We start from the raw sequence: 15,150 nt of genomic DNA, 5'->3' as shown, positions 1-15,150 counted from the left end.
TATTTTACTGGAGCCAGGCGTGATGGTGCATGCCTTTAATCCTAGCACTTGGGAGGCAGAGGTAGGAGGATCACTGTGATTTTGAGGCCACCCTGAGACTATTGAATTCCAGGTCAGCCTGAGCTAGAGGAGACCCTACCTAAAAAGAACCAGAAAAAAAAAAAATTAGGGTTGGAGGGATTGCTTAATGGTTAAGACGTTTACCTGCAAAGCCAAAGGATCCAGGTTCGATTCCCCAGGACCCACGTTAGCCAGATGCACAAGGGGGCACATGCATCTGGAGTTCTTTTGCAGTGGCTGGAGTCCCTAGTGCACCCATTCTCTCTCTCTCTCTCTCTCTCTCTCTCTCTCTCTCTCTCCTTCTTTCTCTGTCAAATAAACAAATAAAAATATTTTATAGCCAGGCAAGTTGGCACATGCCTTTAATCCCAGCACTTGAGAGGCAGAGTGTTACAGCCTGGTTCTCATTGCTGGTAGAAATCACCCAACCAAGAGCAGATTGTGGGGAAAAAAGAGGAGGCTTATTTTGGTTTACAGACCTAAATCAAACCACCACATTCTGCCCTGGGTCCCCACAAACTGATAACCATACATGATATAAAATGCGATGTATTCAGTCCAACTTTAAAAGTTCCCATAGTTTGCCGGGCATGGTGGTGCATGCCTTTAATCCCAGCACTTGGGAGGCAGAGGCAGAGGTAGGAGGATTGCCATGAGTTCGAGGCCACCCTGAGACTACAGAGTGAATTCCAGGTCAGCCTGGGCTGGAGTAAGACCCTACCTCAAAAAAAAAAAAAAAGAAAAAAAAAGTTCCCATAGTTTTTATCAATCCTAATGATGTTCAAACATTCCTGTAGCCCAAGGTCTTTTAACTGAGCCATAACTCCAAAAAAAAAAAAAAAAAACACCCAAAATCATAATGCACAGAATACACATTCACACTGCAAAAGATGGCATTGGGCAGAGCAAAGAAATATTCAACCAATATAAGATTTAAAACAGAGCAAACATCAGACTCAGTAGTTCCAAGTTCAACAACTCTCTAAGTCCAATAATTCTAACCAGCAACATGTCTCTTGAGTTACAGTTCTGCCCCTCCAGCGAGGCTACTCACAGTCCTGGAAAACTTCATCCGGTGCTGGCAGCTCTCCTTGGCAGCTATCTCGTGGTTCCAGCATTTCCACTGGGTCACCACTGCAATCCACGGTCCATCCTCATGGCTCCATTGAGTCTCCATGCAGGCATCCAGCAAGCCTGCTTCACACTGCCCATGTCCATTTCCAAACCACAAGACCACATTGTAAACTCAATGACCCTTTCTCTCCTGCATTTTTTTTTAAATTTTTTATTTATTTATTTGAGAGCGACAGACACAGAGAGAAAGACAGATAGAGGGAGAGAGAGAATGGGCGTGCCAGGGCTTCCAGCCTCTGCAAACGAACTCCAGATGCGTGCGCCCCCTTGTGCATCTGGCTAACATGGGGCCTGGGGAACCGAGCCTCGAACCGAGGTCCTTAGGCTTCACAGGCAAGCGCTTAACTGCTATGCCATCTCTCCAGCCCTCTCCTGCATTTTTTAAATCTTTTTTATTCATGAGAGAAAGAGGCAGATATAGAATGGCCATGCCAGGGCCTTCGGCTACTGCAAACAAATTCCAGACACAGGTGCTACCTTGTGTATCTATCTGGCTTTCGTGGGCCCTGGGGAATTGAACCTGGGTCCTTTGGCTTTGCAGGCAAGTGCCTTAACCTCTAAGCCATCTCTCCAGCCCTCTCTCCTGCATTTCTTATATTCCACAATATCAGGTAGGGTGCCAATTTGTTAATGGGTGGAGGGAATAAAGCAGACTTTGAGGAACAGGATGCTCTTTGAGCACTCAGGCCCCTCCAAAAGAGTCTACATTCTTTTGTTACCCCAGTGCAGGTCAGCTGGCCCAATCTCAAAGGTTGTACTCTCTCATTCAATTGCAGCTGAATGGGCAGAAGTTTCAGCCCAAAGATTTCACTTCTGTACCATATCCCTCTGCACACAACAATCCATTTCTACACAATACAACCCTGCACAAGTTCTCAGAACACGGGCATAACAGCAAGCTTCTCACACAAATTGCTTCTAGCCCAGTCCAAGCAAAGCTTTTTCTCACCCTCATAAGCCAAACCTCACAGTCCATAGTTCTTACTGCATTCAGGTCTTTCATCTCTGACCAGAATAGTCCATCAAGCTGTATTTACATCTCTTAGGCCCAAGTTTCAAATCTTTCCACATAACTCTTGAAAATCAGCTCAAAAGGCCAAAGCCACACAGTCAGGTGTCTAGCAACAACCCCACTCTTGGTACCAACTTTACTGTTGCAGTCAGGTTCACATTGCTGGTAGAAATCACCCAACCAAGAGCAGCTTGTGAGAAAAAGAGGTTTATTTTGGCTTACAGACATGAGGGTAAGCTCCACAATGGCAGGGAAAATGATGACATGAGCAGAGGGTGGACACCACCCCCTGGCCAACATAAGTGGACAATAGCAACAGGAGAGTGTGCCAAACACTGGCATGAACAATACAGGAAGGCTTTAATTCCCAAATCCCCATCAGCTGGGAACCTAGCATTCAGAACACCTAAGTTTATGAGGGACACCTGAATCAAACCACCACACAGAGATGAGTATCACAGTGAATTCAAGGCCACCCTGAGAGATTACATAGTGAATTCCAGGTCGGCCTGGGTCAGAGTAAGACCCTACCTGTACAAAATAAATAATACACATATTATTTATTTGTAAGCAGAGACAGAAGAAGAAGAGAGAGGGAGAATGGGTATGCTAGGCCTTCCAGCTACAGCAAAGAAACTCCAGATGCATGTTCCACTTTCTGCATCTGGCTTTATGTGGGTACTGGGGAATTGAACCCCTATCATTAGGCTTTGTAGGTAGGCACCTTGATGCTAAGCCATCTCTCTAGCCCTCCAGCTCTTTTTTAAAAAAATTTATTTATTTATTTATTTATTTGAGAGAGAGAGAGAGAATGAGCACTCCAGGGCCTCCAGCCACTGCAAATGAATTCCAGATGCATGTGCCAACTTGTTCATCTGGCTTATGTGGGTCCTGGAGAATCAAACCTAGGTCCTTTGGATTTAGCCACTGCAAACAAACTCAAGACATATGCGCCACCATGTGCATCTGGCTTACGTGGAACCTGGAGAATTGAACCTGTGTCCTTATGCTTCACAGGCATGCACCTTAACTGCTAAGCCATCTCTCCAGCCCAGTTTTTCTTTTTGTATTGCAAACTTCCATAATTATAGCAAAGCCGGGCGTGGTGGCCCACTTCTTTAATCCCAGCACTTGGGAGGCAGAAGTAGGAGGATCACCACAAGTTCGAGGCCACCCTGAAGCTACATAGTGAATTCTAGGTCAGCCTGAGCTAGAGTGAGACCCTACCTCAGAAAAACAAATTATGGACAATAAACCATAATAATTCCATCCCTTCTCCCATGTTCCCCTTCACAAATCCACTCTCCATCACCCCATCCCCCTCAATAAGTCTTTTTTTTTCCTTTTTTTTTTTAATTTGTTCATTTGAGAGACTGGAAGAGAGAGAGGGAGAGAGAGGGAGGGAGGGAGATGATGGGCGCCCCAGGGCCCCTAGCCACTACAAATAAACTCCAGACACTTGTGCCCCTTGTGCAGCTGGCTTACGTGGGTTCTGGGGAATTGAACCTTTGTTCTTAGGCCTTAACAGCTAAGCCATCTCTCCAGCCCAAGAATGTAGCTTTATTTCCTCTTTCTCAAGTGAACTTCCCACTCTCTTTGGGGCAAGCATCCCTTTTCACCTAGTCTTCCATCCCTTAAAGTGGGACAGCAACACCTGAGGGATTGACCTTTCAGGCCTGAGCTGGTGGGGAGTTTTGCTTTTTCTGAGCTCACGTCTGGCTGATTTTCTAGGTCTACCCAACGGCAACACGGGCACTGGGCCTGGGCACCTGCAGCGGCATGGCAAGAGTGGGTGCTCTCATCACCCCGTTCATTGCTCAGGTAGGTGTGACCACAAAGAAAAGCCCAGTGAGTGGCAAGCCTTTCCTGACATTATTTCTCTATAATTCACCCCAGAAGAGTAGATAAAGAAACTGGCTGGAGGGATGGCTTAGTGATTAGGGCACATGTCTGTGAAGCCTAAGGATCCATGTTCTCAGGTCCCATGAAAGCCAGATGCACATGATGGCATATGCAACTGGAGTTCATTTGCAGTGGCTAGAGGCCCTGGCACACCCATTCTATCTTTCTCTCTCTGTCTCTAGTAAATAAATAAATAAATCTTTAAAAAGAAAAGAAAGAAACTAGGTTCCTTGGGGCATGGTGGTGGTTGCATGCCTTTAATCCCAGCACTAATTACTATGGAGTTCTCTATGAGTTCACTAGGAAGACCACTGTGAGTTTGAGGCCAGCCTGAGACAGCAAAGGGAATCCCAGGTTGGCCTGGTCTAGAGTGAGACCCTACTTCAAAAAAAAAAAAAAAAAAAATCAAGCCGGTTCTGGTGGCACACGCCTTTAATCCCAACACTCAGGAGGCAGAGGTAGGAGGATCACTGTGAGTTCGAGGCCACCCTGAGATTTCATAGTGAATTCCAGGTCAGGCTGGGCTAGAGTGAGACCCTATCCTATCTCGAAAAGCCAAAAAAAAAAAAAAAAAAAAAAAATCATCAGAGAAAGGAGATTTATTCAATGTGGCTACATTGGGAAAAGTACCAATTAAAGTGACCCTCAAATCCATCTTCAGGGTACAGACATGAGGTATAGGTTTAAGCGGAAGGCAAGAGGAATGCATAATGTATCAATCAGGGTTCTTTAGGAAACGAGCCCTGATTTGAGGGGCGGGGTCTTGCTTTGCTTACTGTCCTCTTGAGTCTCGCTCTCAAGAGCTGAGGTTACAGTATGTAACACCATGCTTGGCATGATCTAGACTCTTAAACCTGGCAGACTTGAATTCAAACCTCCGACCCATCCTTATTATCTGTGTGAGTCTGCATATGTTGTTCTAGTCTGTCTGTCTGTTTTCTTGTTTGTTTGTCAAGATACACTTTTGCTCGGTAGCCCAGGCTAACCACAAACCCATCGCCACCCTCCTGCCTCAGCCTCCAAGGTACTAGGATTCTAGGTGTGCACCCTCAAGTCCCACACTTCCCCTCTGTAAAGTGTGGGTGAAGGGCTGGAGAGATTGCTTAGTGGGTAGGGTGCTGGCCTGCAAAGCCTTGGGGACCCATGTTCAATCTCTCTCCAGATCCCACATAAGCCAGACTCGTAAAGGTGAGGCAAGCACAAGGTCGCACATACCCACTAGGTGGCATGAGCATCTGGAGTTCTATTGCAGTGGCTGAGGCCCTGGCATGCCAGTTCTTTCTCTGTCTCTCTCCCTCCCTCTCTGTCTCTCCAAAAGTAAATTAGCCAGGCATGGTGGTGCACACCTTTCATCACAGCACTCAGGAGGCAGAGGTGGGAGGATCAGCGTGAGTTCGAGGCCACCCTGAGACTCCATAGTGAATTCCGGGTCAGCCTGGGCTAGAGTGAGACCCTACCTCAAAAAACCAAAAATGAAAAACAAAAGTAAAACATGAAAATTAAAAATAAAACAATTGAATGTGGATGAAGTGCTCAGTTGACATGCTGTCATCATGTGGCACACCTGTGACCCCCGAGAGAACATTCTCGCCAACTTGCGCCTCTCTCCTCAGGTGATGTTGGAGTCTTCTGTGTACCTGACTCTGTCCGTTTACAGTGGCTGTGGCCTCCTAGCCGCCGTGGCCTCCTGCTTCTTGCCCATTGAGACCAAAGGCCGAGGACTACAGGAATCCAGCCACCGGGAATGGGGCCAGGAGATGGTTGGCCGAGGGACACATGGCGCGGGTGTCCCCAGGTCGAACTCTGGCTCTCAGGAATAGTGACCTCCGGTAGCAGAGCTAGTCTTTGAGGCTGCAGAGCCCGGGGAGCTGGCAGAATCCAGCGGGGCCACTCACAGTCACTGCCGACATCAAGAACTCACCAGATAAGGATGACCTGGACCAACGGGCTTTTGTGTCTTCACTGTGTTTGACCATGTCCATCAAAGGTCCCCTCCCTTGGGGATGAGGCATTTGCTCCTGGTGGCGGGGGGGTGTCTGTGTGTAGGAGAAGTTCCTGAATCATCTGTAGGTCTGCATGGGAGGGTCCTGGGCTACTGAGTGCCACCTGAGCAGACAGATGCTAGAAAGAGCTACCCAGGACACACAGTCCAGGCCCAGACTTGTGTGACACCTGCCACCCACCGACCAACCTGTCCAGTAGGTTTCTCCTGCACCCCCGGCCCCAGGCTTTCTTCTTTGGAATTACAGGTGACCTAGGTATGTGGCCCAAGCAGCTTTTGCTCGGGCTAGGGAAACGTTCCCTCATTCTTCCTGTCAAGCCCTCTGGAGTGCTCCTCAGGGCCTGCCCGAGTGGAGACTGGCAGGTGACTGTGTATTTGAACTTCAGCCTTGTGGCTCCTCCGGGTCTCTTCTGGAGTTGCTGTCGCTGGCTACAGGGGGTCCAGCCATGACTCTGGGGAAGAGATAGTCTTGCACAACCTCAGACAGCAGTTTCTCAGCCCCTACCCCAATCTGGAAATCAGAGCCTGAGGCCCAAAGGAGGGGAGACTCAAGTCCAAAGCTAAAGCCAGAGGCACCTTCCGAAGCAGCCAAGGCCAGACCAGGGTTTCTTTCTGGACCCTTCCTCAGCTGCCCCGAATGCCAACTCCCCGGGAAATAAAGTGGCTGGCTGGGGCTTCAGGACTTTGACTCGTGGGTAGAGCGGCTGACCAACCAGGTGAGGAATCTCAAGGGTGTGACGCTGACCTCAGGCTCTGATCAGTCCAGGGGTCCCTGGTACAGAGCTCTGCCTTGCTTTCTTTGTTGCCCCCACTGTCCAGGCTGCCTTAGTCTGGCAGAAGTAAAATCCTAGGGGCTCAGCCGCAAAGCCCACAGTCAGGACACCTGACGCGGAGGGGGGGACAGGGGTCCCAAGTATAAACATGTCCATTTCAGGGGAACCGGGAGAGGCTGTCTCTGGAGGAACAGCTGGAGTTAGACTTTATGTATTCCCAGGTTCTGCAATGCATGAGCCATCTCCCGCGGTGACAGAAGGGGTCCCCCCTAGGAAGAGGGAAGAAGTTGCCAGGTCCCATCAAAGGCCAGAGGAAACTGACCCATTGCTCGATGTAAACATTGCAAGGAAGTCAAATGTGTGCGTTCATCTCTTATTAAAACTTGTTGGTGAAGGACGTGGCAGGGGCTAAGTCTGGTCATTGATCGCAATGTCCTGGTGACAATGCCATCTAAAGTCTTGTTAACTTCATCCAGGGTGTTGCAGTCCGGTTCTCACTGCTGGTAGAAATCACCCAGCCAAGAGCAGTTTTCTGGAAAAAAGAGATTTATTTTGGCCTACAGGCTCGAGGGGAAGCTCCACGATGGCAGGGGAAAACGATGGCATGAGCAGAGGGTGGACATCACCCCCTAGCCAACATAAGGTGGACCACAGCAACAGGAGAGCGTGCCAAACACTGGCCTGGGGAAACTGGCTATAAAGCCCATAAGCCCGCCCCCAACAATACACTCCCTCCAGGAGGCATTAATTCCCAAATATCCATCAGCTGGGAACCTAGCATTCAGAACACCTAAGTTTATGGGGGACACCTGAATCAAACCACCACCTTCCGCCCCTGGCCCCCATAAACTGATATCCATACATGATGTAAAATACAATGTGTTCATCTAACTTTAAAAGTCCCATAGTTTTATCAATTCCAATGATGTTCATACATCCCCATAGTCCAAGATCTTTTAACTGAGCCATAATACCAAAAAAAAAAAACCTCAAAAAAACCCATAATGGCACAGAATAAATATTCACACTGCAGTAGATGGCATTGGGCATAGCAAAGAAACATTCAACCAATACAAGATTTAAAACAACCAGGGCAAATATCAAACTCTGTAGCTTCAAGTCCAGCAACTCTAACCAGTGACAAATCTTCATTCCAATTCCGCCCCTCCAGCTAGGCTACTCACAGTCCTGGGAAACTTCATCAGGGCCGGCAGCTCCTCGGCAGCCATCTCATGGTCCCGGCATCTCCACTGGGTCTCCACTGCAAGCCACGGTTCATCCTCATGGCCCCATGGGGTCTCTATGCAGGCAACCAGCAAACCCGCTTCACACTGCCCATGGACATTTCCAAAACACAAGACCGTGTTGCAAACTCAATGAACCTCTTTCTAGCATTTCTTATACTCCATGATACCAGGTAGGGTGCCAATTTGTTAATCCAGGGGGGAAATAAAGCAGACTTTGAAGAACAGACACTCCTTGAGCACTCAGGCCCTTTCAAAAGAGTCGACATTCTTCCTGTTCCCCAGTGCAGGTCAGCTAACCCAGTCTCAAAGGTTGTAATCTCTCAGTTGCAGCTGAACGGGCAACAGTTCACCCAAAGATTTTTCTTTCTGTGCCATATCCCTCTATTCACACCAGTTCAAGGTACCGCCAAAGCCTAACACAGAGGGAAGGCAACAGAACTGTCAAGGACAAGAAAGTATTCTCAGGCTGGGAAGGAGAGGCAGACCCACTTGGATGTTCAGGCCAGGGCAAAAGGAAGAGAGAGGGCAAGTCATGAAGTAGAGACCAGGTAACTCAGGAGAGAAATGGGTAGTAAAGAGACTTAAATGCCGGGTGTGGTGGCGCACGCCTTTAATCCCAATACTCTGGAGGCAGAGATAGGAGGATTGCCGTGAGTTCAAGGCCACCCTGGAAATACATAGTGAATTCCAGGTCAGCCTGGGCTAGAGTGAGACCCTACCTCGAAAAAAAAGAGACTTACAACCATGTTCACTCCGAGGTTAGAGAAATTATACAGGTAGCAGGCCCAAAGTTTAGAGGAGATGCCCATGCCCACGTAGCAGATCTAAAGTATAAAGGAAATACACACATGGCAGACTCAGGGATTAGAGAAAAGTCATACGTGTGGTTAAAATGAGAAGTTACCCCAGAGCATAAGGCAGATAGAAGGCAAGCAGAAATTGTGGTGTGGGGGTGCACACCTTTAATCCCAGCACTTGGGAGGCAGAGGTAGGAGGATCGCCATGAGCTCAAGGCCACCCTGAGACTACATAGTGAATTCCAGGTCAGCCTGGGCTAGAGGGAGACCCTACCTCAAAAACAAACAAACAAAAAAAGGCAAGCAGAAAATTACCCAGGCCAAGACCTTGACCCAGCCAGGTCTGACAGGGAAGAGCCAGACTTATATACATCTAGACAGAGATGACAGGGCAGAGAGAGCTATTTTTGATTTTATTTTATTTATTTATTTTCTTACTAATTTTTGCTTTTTTAAGGTAGGGTCTCACTCTAGCCCAGCCTGACCTGGAATTCACTATGTAGTCTCAGGGTGGCCTTGAACTCATGGCGATTCTCCTACCTCTGCCTCCTGAGTGCTGGGATTAAAGAAGTGTGCTACCACGCCCAGCTTTTACTTTATTTTAATTAATTAGTTAATTTGGATTTTCAAGATAGGGTCTCATTCCAGCCCAGGCTGACCTGGAATTCACTATGTAGTCTCAGGCTAGCCTTGAACTCATGGTGATCTTCCTACCTTAGCCTTCCAAGATCTGGGATTAAAAGTGTGAGCCATCATGCCTGGCTATTTTTTATTTTCATTTATTTTATTATATTTTACTTTTTTTTTTTTTTTTTGGTTTTTCAAGGTAGGGTCTCACTCTAGCCCAGGCTGACCTGAAATTCACTATGTAGTCTCAGGGTGGCCTCGAACTCATGGTGATCCTCCTACCTCTGCCTCCCGAGTGCTGGGATTAAAGGCAAGCGCCACCACACCCGGCTATTTTACTTTTTAAAAATTTATTTATTTGAGAGAGAGAGGAGAGAGAGAGAGACAGAGACAGAATAGGCACGCCAGGGCCTCCAACTGCTGCAAACAAACTCCAGCATGTGCTGCCTTGTGCATCTGGCTTATGTGGGTCCTGGGCAATCGAACCTAGGTCCTTTGGCTTTGCAGGCAAGGGCCTTAACCACTAAGCCATCTCCTCAGCCCTTATTTTACTTTTTTGAGACAAGCCTAACAGAGTGGCCTTTTTTTATGAGAGAGAATTGGTGCACCATGGCCTCCAGTCACTGAAATCGAACTCCAGACTCTTCTGCCACCTAGTGGGCATGTGCAACCTTGCGCACTTGTGTCACCTTGTGCTTCTGGCTTACGTGGGATCTGAAGAGTCGAAGATGGGTCCTTAGGCTCTGCAGGTGGCAAGCACCTTAACCGCTAAGCCATTTCTCCCACCTTGTTTTTTTTATTTAAAAAAAAAGATTTTATTTATTTATTTGAGACAGAGGAAGAGGGAAGGAGAGAGAGAATAAATATGGGTGTGCCAGGGCCTCCTTCTGCTGCAAACAAACTCCAGACAAATACACCATTTTGTGCATCTATCTGGCTTTGCGTGGGTGCTGGAGAATCAAACCCAGACCATCTGGCTTTGTAAGCAAGTGCCTTTAACCACTGAGCAATCTCTCCAGCTCCCCTCTCTGCCTTTCAAATAGCCTGCCTTTTTTGTTTTGTTTTGTTTTTTGTTTTTTGTTTTTTGAGGTAGGGTCTCACTCTGGTCCAGGCTGACCTGGAATTAACTCTGTAGTCTCAGGGTGGCCTTGGAATCACAGCAATCCTCCTACCTCTGCCTCCTGAGTGCTGGGATTAAAGGCGTGCGCCACCACACCCGGCTTTAGCCTGTTCTTTTTTAAATTTAATTTTTGGACAGGGTCTCCTATGAGGCTAGAAAAAGAAGGGTTCAGTCATCAAGGGGGGATGGAAGAGGGCAGAAGGAGCTTATATAACAAAAGGTGGAGAGGGCTGGAGAGATGGTTAAGGCGCTTGCCTGTAAAGCCAAAGGACCCAGGTTTGATTCCTCAGGGCCAATGTAAAGCCAGATGCACAAGATACTGCATATATCTGGAGTTCTAGAGGCCCTGGCATACCCATTCTCTCTATCTGACTGTGTCTCAAATATAAAAAATAAAATATTAAAAAATAAATCAACCAGTATTATTGAATACTGCAAGAACTACCAGAAATTTTCCCAAGCCTATGAAATACACCAGGCCTTGAGCAAACGATGTTTGTATCTAATTTTAAACATTCCTATTCCAAAAAGCATGTGTTTCCACTGCTGGAAATGTCATCTGTTTCTGCACATTAGAAGAGAGTTCAGAAAATGTTGGAAAGACGCTCGTAGGTGGCCAGGGTTTGCCGTGTCTTTCTCTTACTCCATGTCACCTCAGGGGGTCTGGGCTGGAGCTCAGGGGTGGAGCGCTGTACCCAGCAGGCTCAGGGCCCAGGTTCCATTCAGAGGCATCTATTGCTTTTAGTTGGAAAGCGAAGTCTCATTGGCTTCATTGGGGGTGTGTGGCCATTCACCCCAAGTCATGCTTTAGGCCTGGGGAAGGAAAAAAAAATGTACTTTCCACATCACCAAGGGATGTCTACAGCCTTTGGCATACAAAGTTGGCATTCTCATGCCGTGGAAGAAGACCCATGATGGCATTGGCTGGGAGAGATTGACTGGGGCCACCCAGCCCCACCCAAATGGTTTTAATTGCAAGGGACAGATATTTTACTCAGCGTAATTCAAAACAGTAAGTAGAGTTTTACTATGGGACTGGATTTGGTACTTAATTTTATTTTTTTTAAATGTATTTATTACACAGAGAGAAAGAGAGAGAGAATGGGTGTGCCAAGGCCTCCAGCCATTGTAAAAGAACTCCAGATGCATGCACCACCATGTGCATCTGGCTTGCGTGGGTATTGGGGAATTGAACCTGGGTCCTTAGGTTTTGCAGGCAAGTGCCTTAACCACTAAGCCATCTCTCTAGCCTGGTACTTTAATTTTCTGTAAGGACAAATGTCAAATGAGTGAGTGAAACAGAGAAGCCATGAGAAGCAGCAGGCAAAGGAGAAAATCAGTATAGTGAGAGGCCTGGGCCATGCGAAATGGGGCGTCCCTGTGGAGCCCCAGCCACTGTGCTCCCCGGGGTCCAGCACCATCTCTCTCTCTCCTTTCTCCCTCTCTGTCACTCTCAAGTAAATAAGTCCTCCCAGTGCTCAAGACAGGAATCTGAATTTTTAAAATATTGTGTGTGTAAACAGGGTGTGGTGGCACACACCTTTAATCCCAGCACTCAGGAGATAGAGGTAGGAGGATCAGCATGAGTTCAAGGCCACCCTGAGAATAGAGTGAATTCCAGGTCAGCCTGAGCTAGAGTGAGACCCTACCTCGAAAAAAAAAAAAGGATTTTGTGTGTGTGTGTGTTGTATACACATGTCTGTCTGTCTGTGTGTGTGCACACATGTAGAGGCCAGAGATTGATATTGGGGATTTTCCTCAGTTTCTCTTCACCTTATTACTTAATTTATTTTTAGCTGTCATGGTGGCGCATGCCTTTAATCCCAGCACTCAGGAAGCAGAGGTAGGAGGATCGCTGTGAGCTCAAGGCCAGGCTGAAGACTACATAGTGAATTCCAGGTCAGCCTGGACTAGAGTGAGTCCCAACCATGAAAAGTTGTTTTAAAAACTTTTTATTTGTGCCAGGCGTGGTGGCACACGCCTTTAATCCCAGCACTCAGGAGGCAGAGGCAGGAGGATCGCCGTGAGTTCAAGGCCACCCTGAGACTCCATAGTGAATTCCAGGTCAGCCTGGGCTAGAGTGAGTCCCAACCACGAAAAGTTGTTTTAAAAACTTTTCATTTGCACATGTGTGTATGGCAGGGGGTAAGATGCATTCATACTGATGCTCCAGAGCCTTTTGCCTCTACACATGAATGGCGCCACTTTTTGCATCAGGCTTATATGAGTGGTTTGGGAATTAATCCCAGACTGGGAGGCTTTGCAAGCAAGCACCTTTAACCACTGAACCATCTTCCCAGGCCCTCTATCTTAGTTACCTGGATGCAAGGTGTCTCGGTGAGCCTACAGTTGGCTGATTCAGCCAGCGAGACAAGCTAGCCATCATTTCCTTGGGATCCTTCCGTCTTCGCCTCCCCAACACTGTGGTTACAGGCATGTGTCACACTCCTAGTATGTTGTTCAAGCTCAGCTCCTCATGCCTGCGTGGCCAGCACTGAGTGACTTCCTCCCTCCCAGGAGAAATCGCCAACTTTTTTTTTTGAGGTAGGGTCTCACTCTAGCCCAGTCTGACCTGGAATTCACTGTAGTCTCAGGATGGCCTTGAACTCACAGTGATCCTCCTACCTTTGCCTCCCAAGTGCTGGGATTAAAGGTGTGAGCCTGGCCAATCTCCAACTTATTTTTTCAATTTTTTTTCATTTTTATTTACTTGAGAGTGACAGAGAGGGAGAAAGGAGAGAGACAGAGAGAGAGAGAGAGGGAGGGAGAGAATGGATTGGACGCGCCAGGGCTGCCAGCCACTGCAAACAAACTCCAGATGTGTGAGCCCCCTTGTGTATCTGGCTAACGTGGGTCCTGGGGAATCGAGCCTCCAACAGGGGTCCTTAAGCTTCACAGGCAAGTGCTTAACCTCTAAGCCATCTCTCTAGCCCCAGCTTTTTTTTTAAACTTTATTTTTATTTATTTGAGAGAGAGAATGGGCGCGCCTGGGCCTCCAGCCACTGCAAACAAGCTCCAGATGCACGTGCCCCCTTGTGCACCTGGCTTACATGGGTCCCGGGGAATTAAACCGAGGTCCTTTGGCTTTGCAGGCAAACGCCTTAATCACTGAGCCATCTCTCCAGCCCGCCCCCCCCATCCAACTTTTAATGTTTAAGTCAAATATGGTGGCTCTTCAGGGCAGGGCTGGCAGGTGGGAGGCCAATGTAGGTCTGGTTTAGGGGCAGTGTGGAAAAAAACAAAGTGCAGGCTGGTCTCACGGGTTGCAGTGTGGCGCTGCTGCAGAGACCCCAGAAACCAAAGCAACCTCCTCTCAGGGTCTGCGGTACTCGGATCAGCCCCCCCCCCACACACACACACCCTCTGCGCATCATGCTGCTGCGCAGGCCCAGCCAGGCACGTGGCTTCTGCTTGCCATGGCCGTGGCCACGTCACCAAGCTCCACAGGCGGAGCTGACTCGGCTGCTCAGCGTCCCACTTGTGACTCCTCGGGGAGGAAAGCTGACTGGGCCAGTGAAGTCGCATCAGGAAGACATGGGATCGAGAGGTGCAAACCCGGTAGCCATGGCCTGTTGCTTCAGCAGGGTGACAGACCATCGCTGAAGGGTCTGGAAGCCACAGCTGCACAGACGTGGGGCCATTCTCCAGGCTGCTATTCATGCCTCTGTTACGGACTGTGTCACGGCACATGGTATACACAGGGAAGGTTTTTGTTGTTGTTGTTTTGTTGTTGTTGAGGTAGGGTCTCGCTGTAGCCCACGCTGACCTGGAATTCACTATGTAGTGTCAGGCTGGCCTCGAAATCATGGTGGTCCTCCTACCTCTGCTTCCCGCGTACTGGGATTAGAGGTGCGTACTACCACATTGCCACACCCATCTATGTGGCGAATTTTTTACATGGAGTATCTACCATGTGCCAGGTGGGCTAAGCGACATGAAGGATGCCAAAATAATAGCACGTGGAGTTCATCTCCGTGCCACCAGGGCGCAGTCGTGACAGGCAAGCAAAGCACTGTGACACAGTGTGCCGTGAGCCCCGCTGGACGGATGTGGAGGGTGTGCTGGGAAGCACAGGTAATGGCCACCCTGAATCTCTAAACCATCCTCACCCCTCTAAGACTCAGTTCCTTTACCAGATGCTGCATGAACCCGAGCTCAGAGCCCGCTACCCAGTGCGGGTGCAACCAACTTTGAGCTCTGATAGTGATAAGTGATTATTAGGACTGGACTGAAACTTAGGTCTTAGCTCCCTTACCCAGCTTAGTGTAGGACCAGCAGAATCACGGAGGACACTTCTTGAGATGAAATGACAAGGGAAGGACCAGGCAGTGATGGGATGGGCATAGCACGAGGTGGCATACTATGGACTCATCAAGACATCTTCACCCTATATCTTTCTTTAATATTTTAGTTCTATTTATTTATTTATTAGACAGAAGAGAATGGGTGCACCAGGGCCTCCAGTCACTGCAAACA

The 15,150-nt window shown here is 48.2% G+C and overlaps 1 protein-coding gene across 1 annotated transcript in view; it reads left to right on the top strand.

Moving 5' to 3' along the window:
* Positions 1-7,281, top strand: part of LOC101600751 (SV2 related protein) — an 89,122-nt gene extending 81,841 nt beyond the window's left edge. Inside the window, exons 15-16 of the mRNA XM_045132677.1 lie at positions 3,938-4,027; positions 5,722-7,281. Coding sequence (XP_044988612.1) covers positions 3,938-4,027; positions 5,722-5,928 — 297 coding nt within the window. The 3' untranslated portion in view covers positions 5,929-7,281. The remainder of the gene's footprint in view (positions 1-3,937; positions 4,028-5,721) is intronic.
* The last annotated feature ends 7,869 nt before the right edge of the window (positions 7,282-15,150 follow it).

This window comes from Jaculus jaculus, chromosome 13, assembly GCF_020740685.1.
Source record: "Jaculus jaculus isolate mJacJac1 chromosome 13, mJacJac1.mat.Y.cur, whole genome shotgun sequence".
Classification (NCBI taxonomy): Eukaryota; Metazoa; Chordata; class Mammalia; order Rodentia; family Dipodidae; genus Jaculus; species Jaculus jaculus.
Note: the sequence above shows the minus strand (reverse complement) of the source record. Positions and strands in the feature narration are given on the sequence as shown.